This window comes from Anser cygnoides, chromosome 13 (assembly GCF_040182565.1).
Source record: "Anser cygnoides isolate HZ-2024a breed goose chromosome 13, Taihu_goose_T2T_genome, whole genome shotgun sequence".
In the NCBI taxonomy this organism is placed as follows: Eukaryota; Metazoa; Chordata; class Aves; order Anseriformes; family Anatidae; genus Anser; species Anser cygnoides.
Genome location: NC_089885.1, coordinates 21169836 through 21185629, shown reverse-complemented (window position 1 = coordinate 21185629; position 15794 = coordinate 21169836). Strand labels below are relative to the sequence as shown.

At 62.0% G+C, this 15794-nt stretch overlaps 1 protein-coding gene across 6 annotated transcripts in view; it reads left to right on the top strand.

The window, feature by feature from the left end:
* STARD8 (StAR related lipid transfer domain containing 8) overlaps nt 1-15794 on the top strand; it is a 59528-nt gene that overhangs the window by 31054 nt on the left and 12680 nt on the right. For 3 of the 6 annotated variants that reach the window (XM_048076344.2, XM_067005227.1, XM_067005226.1), the window contains one exon: nt 13654-13725. In XM_048076344.2, coding sequence (XP_047932301.2) covers nt 13654-13725 — 72 coding nt within the window. Of the gene's footprint in view, nt 1-3028; nt 3943-11358; nt 11732-13653; nt 13726-15794 lie in introns of those variants that run through there. The other 3 variants (XM_048076365.2, XM_048076353.2, XM_048076339.2) reach the window with 3 other exon arrangements.

Below are 15794 nucleotides of genomic sequence, written 5' to 3'. Positions count from 1 at the left end.
AGCTTGTTTGCAAGTAACTGGCCTCTGTTTTCTAATGCTGCTACCGTGAATGGTCGGTGTGTTGAATTAGGGCTTCCTGCTGTCTTCTAACTCATGGGCTTCTCCTTGGCGTGACCCTAGGGAGGTCTTCCTGTATTTCTGACCTTGCTGTCTGCAGCCACAGGAGTCAGTCTAATGCATTTGGCGTCATAACTTCCCTTGAGCCTGGGTAGCTGTGTGAGGAGGGCGTGTGTCTGCGTGTAAAACCCTGAGAAGGCTGGGAAGTGCTTGGTTAATTAGCAGAACTGAAGGAGAGAGTCCCATTGCTTACAGGAGATGTGTGGGGTTTAAGACTGGTCCTTCAGCTACAGGTAAGTGCGCTTCCCTCCGTGGATCCTCAGATCCCCCTGCCACAACGGGCGCAGTCTCCTTGCCGTGTCCCACCGGGCTTCGCTTGCTTCTGCTCCTCGGAAAATGCCACGTTGGGCACTAAGGGCCTGGGGTTACAGGGCGTGTTGGCTGTAGGTAGGGTGTCTGGGGCGGAGGGGAGCAGAGCTGACTTGGGCAGAGGTGGCTTCTCTGGTGGGACGCAGACAGACGGGACCAGGCCAGGTGAGCCGGGTCCGTAATTCCCAGTGTAGATGCATGGTTCTTCTTCCATCGGGATTCAGCATCTTGACTGTCAGGTCAGCATATGAGTCTATAACATCGCTCGAGGCCAGCTTTTGCATCCTGTTTTGTAATATTCCCTGACATTCCCCACATTCCTGGCAAGGAGACTTCTGTATTTTTAAAAAATATTCCTTTGTCTCTTGACAAAACTGTGACATCCTTTAAAACTACTTCTCAAGAAGTCTGTTGGCGTGCTCTCTGCAGCAGCTCCTGTTAGCTTCATAAAGAAAAGGCAGCCTTGAGCTTGGAGCCCAGCCCCACCACCGTCTCCTTCCAATGGGGAAAGAGTGGGAGCAGGGAAGAGAAAGGCTTGTGGGGCTCAGGTCGGTTCCATACACCTCGGCTCCATGTTACCTGGTTCCACCCTTGCTCATCACGGTGATTATGTGCTCAGAGCCGTGCTTGTGTCACCGCTGCAGCCCATCTCAGCAGCGTGGTCTGGAGGTTTCTGGTGCTGGAGGAGAACTTTGTGGTCCTGGGGTTGGCATCCTGCCTCTAGCACTGCCGTCTGCCTTACCTACCAGGGTGGAAAGAAGAAAGCTGAGGGGAGGCTGGGATGGTTTGCAGTGCTGTATCCACTGCGGATGAGAGTCCTATTGTGTTTTGCACCAGGTGTCAGAAACAGGGTGGGAAATAAATAACCTGGTGTTAAAGGCAGCAGTTTGACCTGCTGGAGAGTTGGTCTTGAACCCATCCAGCTTGTTGTCAGCTGAAGTGGGGTATATCTGGTAAAACTGTCGTTACCACTGCAGCTGTACTTCAGAGTGACCAGGAAAAGACTGGTTTGAGCAGAAGCACGAACCAAGAACACAACCCACAGGCCTCTGTGTCGTGTCTTCTCCCAGTGCTGGGGCCCCGTTCCCGTGTTTCTGCAGGGCAGCAGCTCCCCAGGGAGCCCCCCGAAGGGGCTCTGCCAGCTCCCCCTTCCTCACTCGTCGAGGGGACGGGGCCACGGGGCCCTTCTGCGTGCCCGGGAAGGAGCTACTTGTGCTGGGACGCCCTCAGCCTCCTCTCCTGGGCAGCGTTTCAGTTCGCTCCAGGCACGGGGACTGGACGGGCTGTCTCCTCCAGCTCTTTGGAGCCAGCGCAGGCTCTCTCCTCCCTCCTCTCCCACCTAAAAATGTTGGCTGACTGGAAACCCAGGAGGCAGCCGCTGCCCTTTTGCTGCAACTGGAAATTACGGTCTGGTTTCCTTCTGTGGCGCCACAGGAGCGTTAATGACAGGAAGGTCCGGCCAGGGCCGTGATGGAAGAGGCTCTTCCTGAGGAGACCTGGAGCGCTGTCCCCGTGCCGAGGGGAGGCCGTGGCAGCGGGCAGGACGTGCCTGTGGCACCTGGGAGCCGGTCCGGAGCCGCCTGTCCCCTCAGAGAGCCCGCCGTGGTCATCACCCTGGTCTGCAGTGCGTGCCTGCTGCGGCCTGTGCCCAGAAGGCCTTCCTCGCTGCGAAGCGGGGCTGTTACTTGGCGTTGGCTGGCTGTGTCTGCTGCTGGCTCGTGTCTGGCGGTGCTTTCAGCCCCAGGAGGATCAGGAGTGCTCGGTTCAGAGATCTCGTTAACCTGCTCCATCGAAACAGCTTCGTGGGATCCTTGAGCAGCGTTGTTGCAGTACGTGTTGTGGGCTGGGCCCGGCAGCAGCCGCGACACCTTCCCTGACAGCACACTGAAGGGTCGCGGCGTCGCTGCCGCTGAGGCCCGGCACTTCCTCGCATCGCTAGGACATGAGATCACGTTTGGAAGCAGCTTCGGGCTCCTCCCGTGGCGGTGGAAATTTTGCACATGGTCATTGGTAACTTGGATGGCCACGGAGACGCCTCCACATCTGCAGGCGGCTCCCTGGTGTCAGCGGGACACCCTCACTGCCACACGTGCGGGCATTTGCGTCCCACTCCCTGCCAAGGGCTGCTCTCGGACGGATCTACCAGCCCGCTCCATCAGCTGTCCCCTTCTGCAGTTCGGACCGAGGGCTCCCCTGCCAGGTCCCGCTCCAACGAGGGGATCTCGCAGCTCGTTCTGTAAAACGGTTCGTGCCAAAAGCGCTGAATGAGGAGAGTGCAGTTACAGAGAATGTGCTTTTCATTATGGGGGCTAATCCCATGTCATCCGAAGCTTCTTATTCGGAGCGTGCTGCTCCCCTTAGCTGCAGCCTGCCTGACAGTGCGCGAGTCCTGCCTGTGTGAGGGGAAGGCATGCTCCCGCGGCAAAGTGAAGCACCGGTGCGTTGAGCACAAACCATGAATATATGGCAAATCTGGCAATCAAGTCCATATGTCTCGGATAGCAGGTACTCCCATTCTCCTCCCTGAATAACCATTTCTTCAAAGCTTTTGGTCCCCTTTGATATCCTGAGGAACTGGGAAGTTTATGATGGCATCGGTCCCTGCTTTCCGTTCTGCCAGCTCTCCCAGAGGACGCGGTTCCCGTAGGAAAAGGCTGGATCCACCCGCGCTCCTGCCCGGCTGGGAGCGGCTCGCAGCTCTCTGCGGTTTGCCAGCAACTGGCCACCAGAAGCCGCTCAGTGCGACTGGAGCCCCGCGACGCGCGCAGCCGGCGCCTGATGGGGTTTGGGCGGCACCGCGCCTCCCCGCCGGCTTTGTGCAGCCCCACTGCAGAGCCTGCACCGGCGAAATGAGGCTCTGCAGGAAGCGACACGGGCACCCCAGGGAGACCCGAAGTACCTCGTCTTTCTAATTGCAACCGAAGGCTGCAGCCTGCCTGGCTGGGGCGGGCGTCCAGTCCCTGCCGGCCGCGGTGCTGGCTCCAGGCACCTCACGCCCACTGTCTGCAGGGGACAGGAACGCCCCTGTGCTGCAGGGCGGCTGCTGTCCGTGAGTCACCGTGGGAGGGCAGTCAGTCTGTCCGGCCTGCGGCAGCCCTTCCAGAGAGCTCGAAATAGTTAAGCAGCGTACATGCATGCATACGCGCTATCGCTTTAGCTTTCTCGTGCGCTCTCCCCCTCCTACTCCCACCCCTGCTATTTAAACAGTTCAGCCTTTTGCACAGGCGTAGATATCCTGTTTGTTTCTGAAGAGAAATTAGGCGGCTTTCTGTGCATGCCGGGTCAGTAAGGGCAGGTTTTAGAAGCTCGGTACGCTAGGCCCGCATGGAAAAAATCGGAGCTCTCCAGCTGCCTGCCGCCGGGAAGGTCTTTGGCCAGGAGCCCTCTCGCTGCCCGTGGATGGTGCCCAGCGTGGCTGAAGCGGGGCCAGGAGGGCAGTGGTCATGCTGATATTCCTTTCTGCATTTAAGGCACAGTCTCCAATGAACAGAGCCAGGATTAACAGCTTCTGCCATGGTGAGTCTGCTCGTACCCCAGCTCTGTATTTTCATCCCGTAGAAGCTTTCAGCCAACAAACATGCTTTAAAGGGGGAGATGGAAAAGTCTGTGGGATGACCTTTTTCCTTGTCAGAGATTTCTTGAAAACAGCATTTCCTTTGCAGTTAGTTAGTTTGCTTTGGCTTTTACACTGCAGGGTGAGGGAAGGGTTAGGAGGTGCAATTTGTTTTGTTGTTAAGCTTTCTGTTTTGAAAAACAGAACAGATCTTCCTTTACCTTTTTTTCTTATTTTTTTTTTCTTGAACTGATCTGTGGCTTCTGTGTTGGCGCAAGCCCCCCGCAGGGCGAGGGGCTGCAGTCACTGCCACGGTTGCTCGCCCGGATGCGAGCCCCCAGCCCCTGATAAGATGAAGGCACTAATATTTAGGGTGCGGTTGTGCTCGATAGGAAGGAGAGGGGAAATGGATGCGACAAAGTGCAGACTGGTTTCAGTTACGTGGTGTGTGGCTTTCATTTCAACCCCCCCCGCTCCCTGCTTAAGATGCTGCAGACACAGTAGATCTGTAGCCTCTTTAATATTTGGGCTTATTTCTCACCGAGTCAGCCAAGCTGGTGAAAGCACTGTGACTCCGTGGCATGCCAGCTCTTAGGAACCTTTGACTGTTTCCTGAGGCCGTGCCAAAATGCCCTTCTGGGCGCGCTGCCCCCAGCCCCGGCCAGGCAGCGAGAGCGCCCGGGGTCGAGAGCCCGCTTTGGCCGGGAGCCCCGGGGCACGCTGACGTGCCCGCCCTGCCACGGGGACCTTTGGTGGCCCACCGCCGCCTGCTCGTCGAAAGGCCGTTTTCAGATAGAGGACGGGAGGACAGGAAGGAGGGGGGAGGCGAGGGAAAGAGCCTTGCCGCGGTGCAGGGCGAGCTGCGGGGCGGGGAGGGGACGGATGCGCGCTCACAGCAAATGGAAATTCCTGCCCGGGAATTGCCGCGCAGCTGTGCCGGTGACCAATGCACCAGCAATGCCGGTAGGGTCTCAGCGGAGCACTTGTGTGCTTTGGGCAGCAAGGGGGATCTGTAACTTGCTGTTAATCCCTTAATGCTCCAGGTGGGAGAGATCCTATGGGGGGAGTGAAAGTCCTGCCCCAGCTCACGCAGCCTGCATTTGCATGAGAAACGTTATTTGGCTGCGCTTTGAAGCTGTGTTCCTATGTTTTATTTTTACGCCTTGATTTGCGGTTTTCTCCGGAAGAGCTGCAGGAGGCCTGGGAGCTGCGCGCCAGCAGGCGCTGCGGAGCGGGAGCGGGGCGCGGTGACGCGGGCTTTGCCGTGCCCGTCCCAGTGGGCTTCGCACGAAGCGAGGCTGTGGAGCGGGGAAAACACTCCGTGTTTTGTAAATGAAATCCTCAGCGTGCTGGGGGCAGGCTGAGGGGTGGTGTGGCCATCACCTGTCTGCCCGTGCTGGGTTGCGTGCTGTTAAAAGCCTGGAGCCGGCAGCGCGGTGGAATCGTGCACAAGTTACCGAGGAGCACGTGCGGGCACCTGTGCAGAGTCGCTGGGCACCGCCGGCGGCACAGCTCCCCGCTGAGTAGATGCAGTACGGAGATGCGGGGACCAGCTGACAGACGGGGCTTGGCCAAAGCGAACGGCGGTCCGTGGCACGCCGCAAGCAGGCGGGGGGACGGCCTCGGGGTCCTGTTTCAGCATCTGAAACACGGGAGGGGTCGGGCAGAAAGGGTAGGCAGGTTGTTGCGCACAGCTGGAGAAATACCTGATTGTGGCTTACCTGTGTATGGCGGTGTTTAAAAAGAGAAGAGCCCTGAAGTAAGCCCCTGTGCCTCTGCCGAGGACTCGGTGCCTGTTTCCTCCCGCAGGGAAGCGTGCCTGTGCCGGGGCTGTGGCAGCGCCTGCCCAGTCCTGGCTCCGGGCTCCCCGTCCCCAGGGGCCGCGCGGGGCTCCCGGTGCCTCGGCTGCGTGATGCTGGGTTCTGCTTCTGGGCAGCACCAACAGGCAGCAGGGAGCCCACGTGGGGTTCCCCTGGTAACAGAGACAGGTGGTTCTTCTAACTGAATGCACAAAAACAGGGGGAAATTCCTTCGTGTCTCAAGCAAATCAATGCTTTGTGATACCTGGGCTCAGAAGCGGAGGGAGCTGAGGAGAGCTGCCAGGCATGCAGTGCAGGAGAGGCTGCCGCAGGTTGCGCTGCCTGGGGCTACAAACCTGCAGCGGCTGCGGTACCGGGCTGAGAGCTCTCTGCAAAGAGGAGAGCTGAGCTGCTACCAGTTCCTGGCTTTAGAGCACGACGCCTGTAGTTTTCCTGCGCCCTGACTGCTGGCCTTCAGTGGCAGCTCGTGTCGGGTCTCTGAAGCAGTGCCAGTGCTGTGGCGAGGGCAGCGCCGTGGCGCAGCTCCCTGGCGAGCGAGCGCATCTCGCTGGCGGGGCTGGCTCTGAAACGCTTCCAAGCAGTGGAAAAATGGCATCTTATTTTTGTCAAGGTAAAGACACGCATCGCGGGGTTCCTCCTCGGCGGGCGCCGTGCCCCAGTGCCGTCAGGGGGGTCTCTGGCAGAGCCCGGCCGCGGGGACGGCGTCCGCTAGTCCAAACAAAGCGCGCGTGAGATCCGTGGGATGACCAACAGGAAAACAGCAGTGCAATTTTAGAAAGGGTGGGATACAGGATGGGCAAGGAGGATTAGTTTTGCTGAACGTCCGAGAAGCTGTTTTCATCTTGCTTCTCTTCTGGGTTTCCAGTATCAGGAATTAGAGCACCCAGCCACCACGGCCACCTGAGGAGTAGAAACACGCATGTGGAAGAGAACATATGCTCCATAAATCAGTGGTTGGATTGTCAGGGGCCTGAATTAGGAGGAGGCACGAGTCTGCTCTCTTGGCATGGTGCACCGGCTGCAGAAAATGCTTACGTGCTTACGTGCGTTTTGGAGCAGAACCCCCGCAGCTGACAGAGCCGTACACCTTGGGAGGGCTGTCGGAGCCTCGCCGGGCCCCTCGGGAGCGCAGTAATTGCGTTTGCACACCTGCAGGCTGCTGTTTGTCCCCGTGGCTGCTTTGCTCACCGACTGCAGGCCCAGGATTGTTTGCGCGTGTGTGTGAAAGAGGGAAATGTGGAGGGCTGCTGCAGGGCTGCTGCTTTTTTATTCTACCCAACTGGGTGCCGTGTTTTTCCTTCAGCTCTCTCCTTTGAGTTGTGCAGGAGTGGCTCGGCGTTCTTAGCTTGTCAAAGGCTGGCGAACTGCAAGCATGTAGCTCCTGCTGGTGCCGTGCAGTCACCGCTACAGGCACCACTTGCAGTCCTGCTGGATGCTTCAGCCACACCAGCACCTTCTGTTTAACTGTCTTCTCTGTCCCCGGTACGTATATGTGCATTTGTGTAGATCCAGGCAGCAAATGAGGGCAAATGTCGTCTGTAAACCCGGGAAGGGAATAGCATGACCAGTGCCAAAGAGAAGACGCTGCCTGCTCAACCCTGAGTCCAGACCAGGTCAGACGCAATCCGTCGGCTGTGCCAGCGCTGCCCCATCTTCTTGGGGCAGAGCACGGGGCAGGCTGGAGCCGGGGACCCACGCTGCTTGTTGCCATCTCCAGCCATGGCAGCGGGGTCCTGCTGGCTGTCCTCCTGCCGCGGGGGCTCCAACTGCCCGGGCTGGGGGCTCCTGCCCTGCCCGTGCACTGCTGGGCTCAGAGCAGCTGGAGGAGCACAGGTGGGGAGCGAGGAGGACGGGTGAGGGTCTTGGCCCTTCCTGGCCCTTTGTTTCTTTTCCTGTGGGCGCCCCGTCCCTTCCCGTGTCCCCACCAGACACCTGCTCTGCAGCGGCAGCCCGCAGCCTCTGCACATCTAACCCCGGCCGCCTCGGTGCTCTGAGGGCTGCTGGGTGCAGCCTGCAGCCGAGGGCCACGAGGAGGAATCCTGGGGTGGCCAGAGGTGCGAGAAGCCACCGAGGAGTGGAAATGCTTGTGGGGAGCGCGTGGCTATAATTACACCTAGGGGAGGAAGTGGCCGCGTTCGCTTCCAGCCCCCATACCGAGCGCCTCGCCTCGCCCGCACACAGACCGGCCTTTGTGCAGCCCACTGCCGGGCCCAGCCCCAAACCGAGCGGGAAGCAGCCGCCGGCTCCCGGCCCCGGCCCCTGCCCGCAGCGAGGAGCTGGGGGTGGCTGGGAGCCGCGGCGGTGCCGGGCGGGCCGGGCTCGCTCTGGCTGTGCCACCCGCCGTGTCCCGCGTCCCGCGCCCCCTCCTGCAGCTCGTGCGCCCTAGGGCCCCGCGCACGGCTCCCGCTGGCTCAGCCTTCCATCGCTGGGCCTGCGGTGGTGCCCCGGGGCAGGAGGGGAGGCTGTGCTGCCGCAGGAGACGAGCACTGCCTTCCCCGGAGGTGATGCGGGGCTGCATCGCCCCAGAGCCCGCAGTGAAAGGGGAGAAGTTTTCTCCTCTTTAAAGTACGGAAGGAAACAAACCTGTTTGCATCTCGCTTTAACTTCCATGGGAGTGGAAGGGAGCAGAACCCAGACTGACGGTGGGCCCGTTGACAGGAGAGGACACACAGGCTCACTAGTAGCTGTAGTTACGTGCAGCTGTGGTGCTGCGTGGGTGGTTTTGGGCCGGCCTCTCCCTCCCCAGGCCCGACCCTGCTGGGCACTGAGCGCTGCGGGCAGCCCTGCCTCTGTCCTCACACGGGCGAGGGAGCGGTGGTGGCACAGCCACGTGGGCACGGCGCCTCTGCATCGCCTCTGGCAGCCAGTTCCCCCCGGTGTTCCCCTGGGTCATCCTGCGCCACGCACTGCGTGTCTGGAGCGTGAGCAGGGCAGTGAGAGGCTCCGGAGCCATCTGGGGCTGGCGGTGCCACCACACCGGCACCTCCCTGCTGCAGCTCGGCCGCACGGGGCCACGGTGCCCCTCGGAGCCTGGCGGAGGCATCCGGACAATTCCTCGCCGGTGACAGAGCGAGCAGCGGTTCCCAAAACTGGTGAGACCTCTTCACAGCGCTAAGGTTAATTATGGAAACCCGCTGCATCTGGGACGGCGTCCAGCCGAGCTTCTCATTCCTGCCTCCCTGCCCTCTCCGCGCTTGCAGCTTTGAAATCCCTGCGGTTTGCCGGGTCGCGCCGGGAGCTAGTGGGCAGGCAGCAGACGGTTCGCATTTCTCAGCGCAGCGTGCCGGCCCGCGCGCGGACGGGGGATGCCCGCGGCTCCGTGCCCTCTCCCGGCTCCAGACTCCCGGCTGCCGTGGGGAGAGCCCGCCCCGCGGGACGTGGTGCACGGAGCTGGGCGGGCGCGGGCGGCCGCGCGGGGCTTGCTCCTGGCGCGAGGGCTCGGGCGCCAGCAGCTGCAGCCGTTGTCCCTCCCCTGCTGTGAAGCCTCTGGGGGGATCCCCGTTGTTTTGTTTCCTTTGCGCTGTTTTGGGGTGAGCGGGGTGTGCAGACCTGGGGCCGTGTCCTCAGCTGGGCCCACTGAGGGGGAGGGCTGCGGGCATTCGGGACCGAGGGGTCCGGACCTGGCCCTCTGGTGTGTCTGAGTGATGCCAAACGCGGCGCTGGTCGCTCCGAGCACAGAGCTGGGCACCGCAGGAGGAACTGAATCCTCTGACTTGAGTGGCACCGGCACTGCTGCTGGCCCCAGAACCGCTGGCAGGCGTGGGCAGCGGGTTTCCCGTGGGAGACGGGCATTTCGGATCCTCGCTAGCTTAAGCGGCCACGGCACCGACCCCTGGTTTGGGAAGCGTATTGGGATTTTCTGTTCTTTCTGTAAAAATAGGCGAGGACTTCTGCTTACAAGCCAGGAAGAGAAGCTGAGCTTCTGCATATCCAGTGTTGTAGGCAACAGTTTATTTTGAAGTGTGATGGAAAGAAAACACGCACGCACACAGCGAGGTTCCCGCGCTGGCGCACGGCAGCCAGAGGCTGCTCCCGCTCGCATCTGCCCGGCGTCCGATTTCCCGGCTTTCCATGATGTAATGCAGGGGCGATGCGATGGCGTGGTTTTCTTTTCACTCACTAATTGGGTGTGTGGGGCTTTTTACGGGGATTTTGGAAACTTGCTCGGAGAGGCTCGGTCCTGGGGTGTTGCTTCTCCATTTTTTGTCATTTATTTTAAAGCGAAAGTGCCGAGCCCGGGTTCTGGGAAGTGCTTTTCCTATCAGTAGTTAAGTTTGCTTCCAGTGATTCAGCTTGCTCGTTTTAGACCTGCCTGTCCTTGTATTGCACCTCCTGGGCCCCTGCCCACCCACGCCCACTCCTGGAGCTGGCAGGGGTGGCGTGGGGACCTTGTGTCCCCGGCGGACTCGAGGGAGGAGCGCCAGCCTCCAGACATCCCCGCCTGCCCCCGCGCCGTCCTGCAGCTGTGTGCAGTGCCGCAGTGCGGGGCCGTGCTGCGGAGTGGGCGCGGGAGGAGCAGTTGTCTTTTTCTTCCACTTTCACTAGCAAAATGAGAGCCTCTCACCTCATTTTCACTTTCCGATCCCCACTGCAGGGTGCTGGGGCGTGCAGTCGGCCCCAGTTGCCGTCTCCTTCCCAAATCCCTTTGTTCCCCTGCCCCGTCCCAGCAGTGGGCGCAGCCCCGTGCTGCCGCGGCCTCGTCCCTGGGGACCTGTGTGGGGCAGCCGCCTGCCCCTATTGCTGGGGACGGGAGCGCTGGGAGGGGGACGGCGCCTGTGGTGCCTCTTCCTTGGGCCGTGCCACCAGCAGCTGCTGGAAAAGGGCAGAAGCTTTGCCTGGGGGACTCTCTGGTGGCTTGTAGGGGCCGTGCACCAACAGGAGCTTTTTCCAGCGGGAGTGTTGGTGCTGGTTTTCCCTCGTGGGGATGTCCGGCTGCTTGCCGAGCGCTCAGCTCACACGGAGAGCTCTCTGTGATGCGGGAGCTGGAAGCGGGCTGCCCATCCACCTGCCAGCTGTGTTCATGGAAGGCGCCAGCAGCTCGCTGTGCGTCTCTTTACTCCTCGGTCAAATCTGGGTGAGCTGGCCTGCAGGTCGGAGTGCTGCCGCTGGTACCGACAGCTGGAGTAATGCAAACACAGGGAGAGGGAAGGGTTGCATAAGTCCTCTTAGGAAACCCATCTAAAAATAACAGGAACTGGCTGGCCCTTCTTCCCCTCCCCGATGTCTGACATCCAGGATGGCAGCGCTCCGGGCTTCACAGACCCCACCTTTATCTGCGGCGCGCTTTCGGTGCCAGAGCCGCGGGGGGGTGACGGTCACGCACCTCGGGGCGCCGTGCCCCGATGGCACCGCAGGCACGGCTCGTGGGGGGTGACCCCGTCGCGGCATCCAGCCACGGTCCTGCCGCCGCCGAGTCCCCCGCAGGCCATTCACAAGCTGCCTGTGTCGTTCGCACGAGTGTTTTTCTGCCCATTCTTATCGAGACTCGGAAAGATCCTTTCCTGTGCTTCCTTGGGAAAGTACTTCTGTGGAAAGGGCGGTGGGAGGAGGAAGCCGGCGGCCGGCTCCGTCCGGGACGGGGACACTCGGAAACCTTTTCTGTGCCAGCGCGGGGAGGCTCCTGCGGGCGCCGGTGCAGGGCAGGCGCCGGGGCTCCACGCGGGGCTTTGGGGACGGCGCTGGCAGCAGGCGAAGCGGGGCGCCCGGCTCCAGAGCGGGGCGAGGACAGGTAGCGTGCCCCCGGCAGCCTGCGGGGGGACCAAAGCGTCTCGCTCTGCCTCCCCGCGTCCACGGGGCGATGTGCGGGGGCTGCGGCGGGCGCAGGCTGCCCGTGGCTGCGCTGGGTGCCCCGTGGCTCCCGCACGTCCCTGCGCAGACCCGTCCGGCACCTCAGCCGTGCTCTTCTGCCAGCTCGGTCCTGCTGCTGTAAGGGGTAAGCGGGGCACCAGGGCACGCCAGGAGGGTGCACGGCTCTGCTCCTGGCTGCCCTTCCCTTCCCTCTGCTGTCCCTTTTGGGGGGTGGAAGTGCCAGACCCATCCCTTCCTGCGGGTGGGGGGGATTCGGGCTCTGTGGGGCAGCAGCGGGTTGGGAGGATTGCGTTCCTCGTCCTGGCCGGGGGCACCTGAACCTCTGGCCTCGGTGGCCCACGGCCAACGGCCCAGCCCTGAGCAAAGGGGGGGAAGGGGCAGGGGCAGGGTGCTGGAGGGTCCAGGTGAGGCTGTGTGGCTGTGTGCGTGGGGTGGCAGCGTGAGGAGCTCGGTGTCACCCACCCCACGTGTCCCCCCCAGGCACCATGGGGTGAGGGCTGCGAGCGCTGGGCTTGCCGTGCCGCGGTGGGGGGGCCGCTGAGGGGCCCTGGCTCTGAGCCCTGCCCTTCCCACAGGGCTCAGCACGCCGCTAAGGGCAGCTGCGCAGCTTGGACCCGCGTCCGGATGCTCGTTCCAAACCTCCTCCCCAGAACGTCCCAAGTATTTGGGTCGAGGGTTTTGGCTGGGTCCTGTCCTTAGCTGAACTGCTCGGCTTCACCCTTCTCATGCGCGCAGCTTTGTGGGTGTGAGCGGGAGCGGAGCTCTCCCCTGAGCCTGTCGGGGGGGGATGGAGCTCAGAGTTTCACCACCGTAACTCTTGGTGGATCAGGCTCGATCCCAGTCTGTACTGGGTTTAGCTTCTGGGAGGGACGGGCAGGGACCTGAAGCTGCAGTCCCATTTTCTACATCTGAGGTCAAACGCCTGTCGCCGCCAGAACTGCAAGTCTCAGCGGACAGAGGGACTGCTGGCACCCGACAGCAGCTTCCTCCGGCTGCTTTGCCTTCGGGCTGTGTTCCCTCAGGTCCTGTAAATCTGAGGAATTCCCCAGAACGTGGTGCTGGCAGTTGGATGGGCTCGCCCTGGGAATAGCTGAGCAGGACCGGGCCGGGCAGGGGGCAGCAGAAAGCCGTCGGGGCTCCGGTGGCTGGGCCAGCCGGCCCCTTGCGTCCCAGTGCCGCTGTGATTGCCCCCTGGGGAGAGCTCTGTGCCCCGAGCAGGGCGCCCTGCGTGCCAGGAGGAAGGCGAGCTTGGAAGAAAAGAAGGGGGTGGTCGGGATGGGGGAAGTGGGAGGGAAAATAAAAGGTTCCTTTGGCAGGCTTTTCTGGAGGATGTTTGCAAAAGACGCACGAACTGAACAGCCCCACGCTTTGATGGGCTCTGAATTAATCGTCAGCAATAAAGGCGTTCCGCTCTTGCCTGACAGAGCCCTTCATTGGGTTTGGTGGGTATAGGAACAAAACGTTTCAAGGAGCGGTGGTAGGACATTGGCAGGACAAAGAGTAAGAACAGGTGGATTTCGGTTAGATATAAGGAAGAAATTCTTCGCTCTGGGGGCGCTGAGGCCCTGGCCCAGGCTGCCCAGAGGAGCTGTGGGTGCCCCAGCCCTGGCGGTGCTGGGATGGGATTTGGGCAGCCCGGGCTGGGGCAGGGGGCGCTGCCCGTGGCAGGGGGTGGGATTACGTCGTCTTCAAGGTCCCTTCCAACCCCAACCGTTCTGTGACTCTGCAATCCCATTATCAGGAGGTTACAACTGTCTCGTGGGCCTGTCGCTCTTGTGCCACGTCCTCTTTGTCCTGCGCTCGCGGGGCATCCAGAGCTGGGCAGTTCCTGCTGTGCGAGCCTGCCCCGTGCCCGGCGTGGTGCCACCCCCAGGCACGTGCTGCTTCCCGGCCTCGCTGTTTCGCAGTTGGTCATTTCTTCTGGTTTGTGCACGTGAAAGACGGGCGTGGGTGATGCCGGAGTGCCCCCGATGCGGAGAGCTGCCTCTGGGTGCAGCATCCCTTTGGCCGGTGCGATGCTCAGACCGTCTCTTTGCTTTGTTTCAGAAATCGAAGCCAAGAAAGCTTGCGACTGGCTGCGAGCGGCAGGATTCCCGCAGTATGCCCAGCTTTATGAAGGTGAGAGCTGCTTCCTCCTCTCTTGGGTTTGGGGCCAGCCGTGTTTGTGGTGCGGTGTCCGGAGGCTGGGCGTGCAGCAGCACATGGCGAGGGGCAGCACCTCCACGGCCGTGCTGCACCCCGGGGGCTTGGATCTGACCTGGGCAGGGGCGCAGAGCTTGGGGATGTGGGGGTGTGGGGTGGGGGCGGCGCTCCTGAGCGGGGCACCCGCAGCCCCTCGCAGGGAGGGGGTGAGCAGCCCGGCAGCGCTGCTCCTCGCTGGGGAGCCCTGCAGCAGGCAGGTGGAGCCGGGGGGCGGCCAGCACCCGCAGCGGGGCCATGGCTGGCACAGATCCGAGCGGGCAGGTCTGGGCAGCCGGACCTGGCCTGGGGATGGCTTCTGGGGACCCCAGCGTGCCCGGCACGTCACGGCTGCCCGTTACCCCCAGCGGGGCTGAGCAGAAAGTCCCTGGCCTGTACGTGGTCTTATTTGTGTATCAACTACGTACCAGGGGTGGCTGCAGGGAGAGGTCACAGAGCGCTGGGGAGAGGGCAGGACGACGGGGATTGCTTACTAATTACATGATTATATGTTAAAACGTTAAGCTTTCGGACTGGGTTGTGGTGTGGAGAACCAGCCATGCTGTTAACTTCCCTGCATTCCTGAACTTTTCCCCTTCAGGCAGGGCTGCGAGGAAGTTCCCAGGCGCCCGGGCAGGGCAGGGCAGGGCAGGGCAGGCGCTGGGTTGCCGACCGTGCCTGAGCAGTTTAGGGATGCTCGCGGGGGTTGCGAGCGCGCAGCGCAGGCAGACGGCGTGGGTAACGCGGGGAAGGGACGTTTCCTTCCTCCCTCCCTCCTGACACATCCCTGAGGCTGCTGCCCTGCCCTGCCGTCCCCCGGCAGCGAGGTCTGCGCTCCCTGCACACGTGGCACACCGTGCCTGTGCCCTGCGGTTCCCAGCGGGACGGCGCTCGGAGGGGCCGGCTCCCACCTCCGCCCCCACGCAGGCACTTTGCGATTAGCTCCTCTGGAGCTCGTCCGATCGGCTGTGTTTGCTCCGCACAGCCGGTGGGCCTGCGGGTCCCTGCTGGGACGGGGCCGAAGCAGTGCCTGCAGCCCGGCCCCCCTGGCAGAACAATAGCCGGAAGCCCGGCCGTGGGGGGAGCGCCGCCAGCCATTGTTCGCCCCGCTTCCAGCGCCCCCACCCCTTCCAGCAGAGCCACGCTCCGGCCTCCCGGGTGATGGCTTCACCGGCTGCCCGCTCGGGCCCGGTTTCTATTTCGGGGCAGCTCCCCGCAGAGCCACGTGCGCGGGCCGCCCGGGTCCTGCAGGTGAGCCCCGGCCCCGAGCAGGGCGGCTGCTGCAGCGATGAATAAACCGGCCTCGCTCCAGCCTCCCTGAGCAAAGCTTTCCACATCCTTTGACCATTTCATTCTGTTCTTCTCCCCAGCTGGCAGGGCTCAGCATCCCCTCGGTAATTACGCTCAAGAGCTTCATTAACAACCAGACGTAGACTCGTGGTTAATTGTCCAGGTCTGGCGCAGCTGGTCCCAGCAGAGCTTTCTGGGTCTGCGCGGAGAGGAGCAGGGAACTGCGTGGAGGACCTCAGGCACCTTGCCACCCTCCTCTAGCTTACCAAAAAGTGCGCTGCCCAGGGGCTCTGAGCATGTAGAGCCTTTCCTTGGTCCTCTAGCTGCTGCCCAGGGCCCTGCAGGTGTGCCTGCCCTCGGAGCCCCAGCCGTGGCCTTTGAGGGACTGAAGGAGATGCTGGAACTACGGCAGCACCCTGCTGCTGCGGCTTTCTCGACGCTGGGGGACCTCTTAGCAGCTCTCAGCTGTCCCCAGGGGCTTTCCTGACCCTGGTGGATCAGTGGACAAAGGGAGTCTGAGGGAGGAAGGGGTCAGTATACGTGTGGTGTGTTGTTTTATGGGCGCCAAGATCTCCCTCGAGCGGTGTTTGGAATGTGGCTGCTCTCCAAAAACCACCCTGGGCTGAGGCCACAGGTCTTTCTTTTCCACACCAGCACCACCATCTCCACTGAGGTCCCTCTTCTCTCTGCTTTGTGGACCTGGATGTGGGGTCCAGACT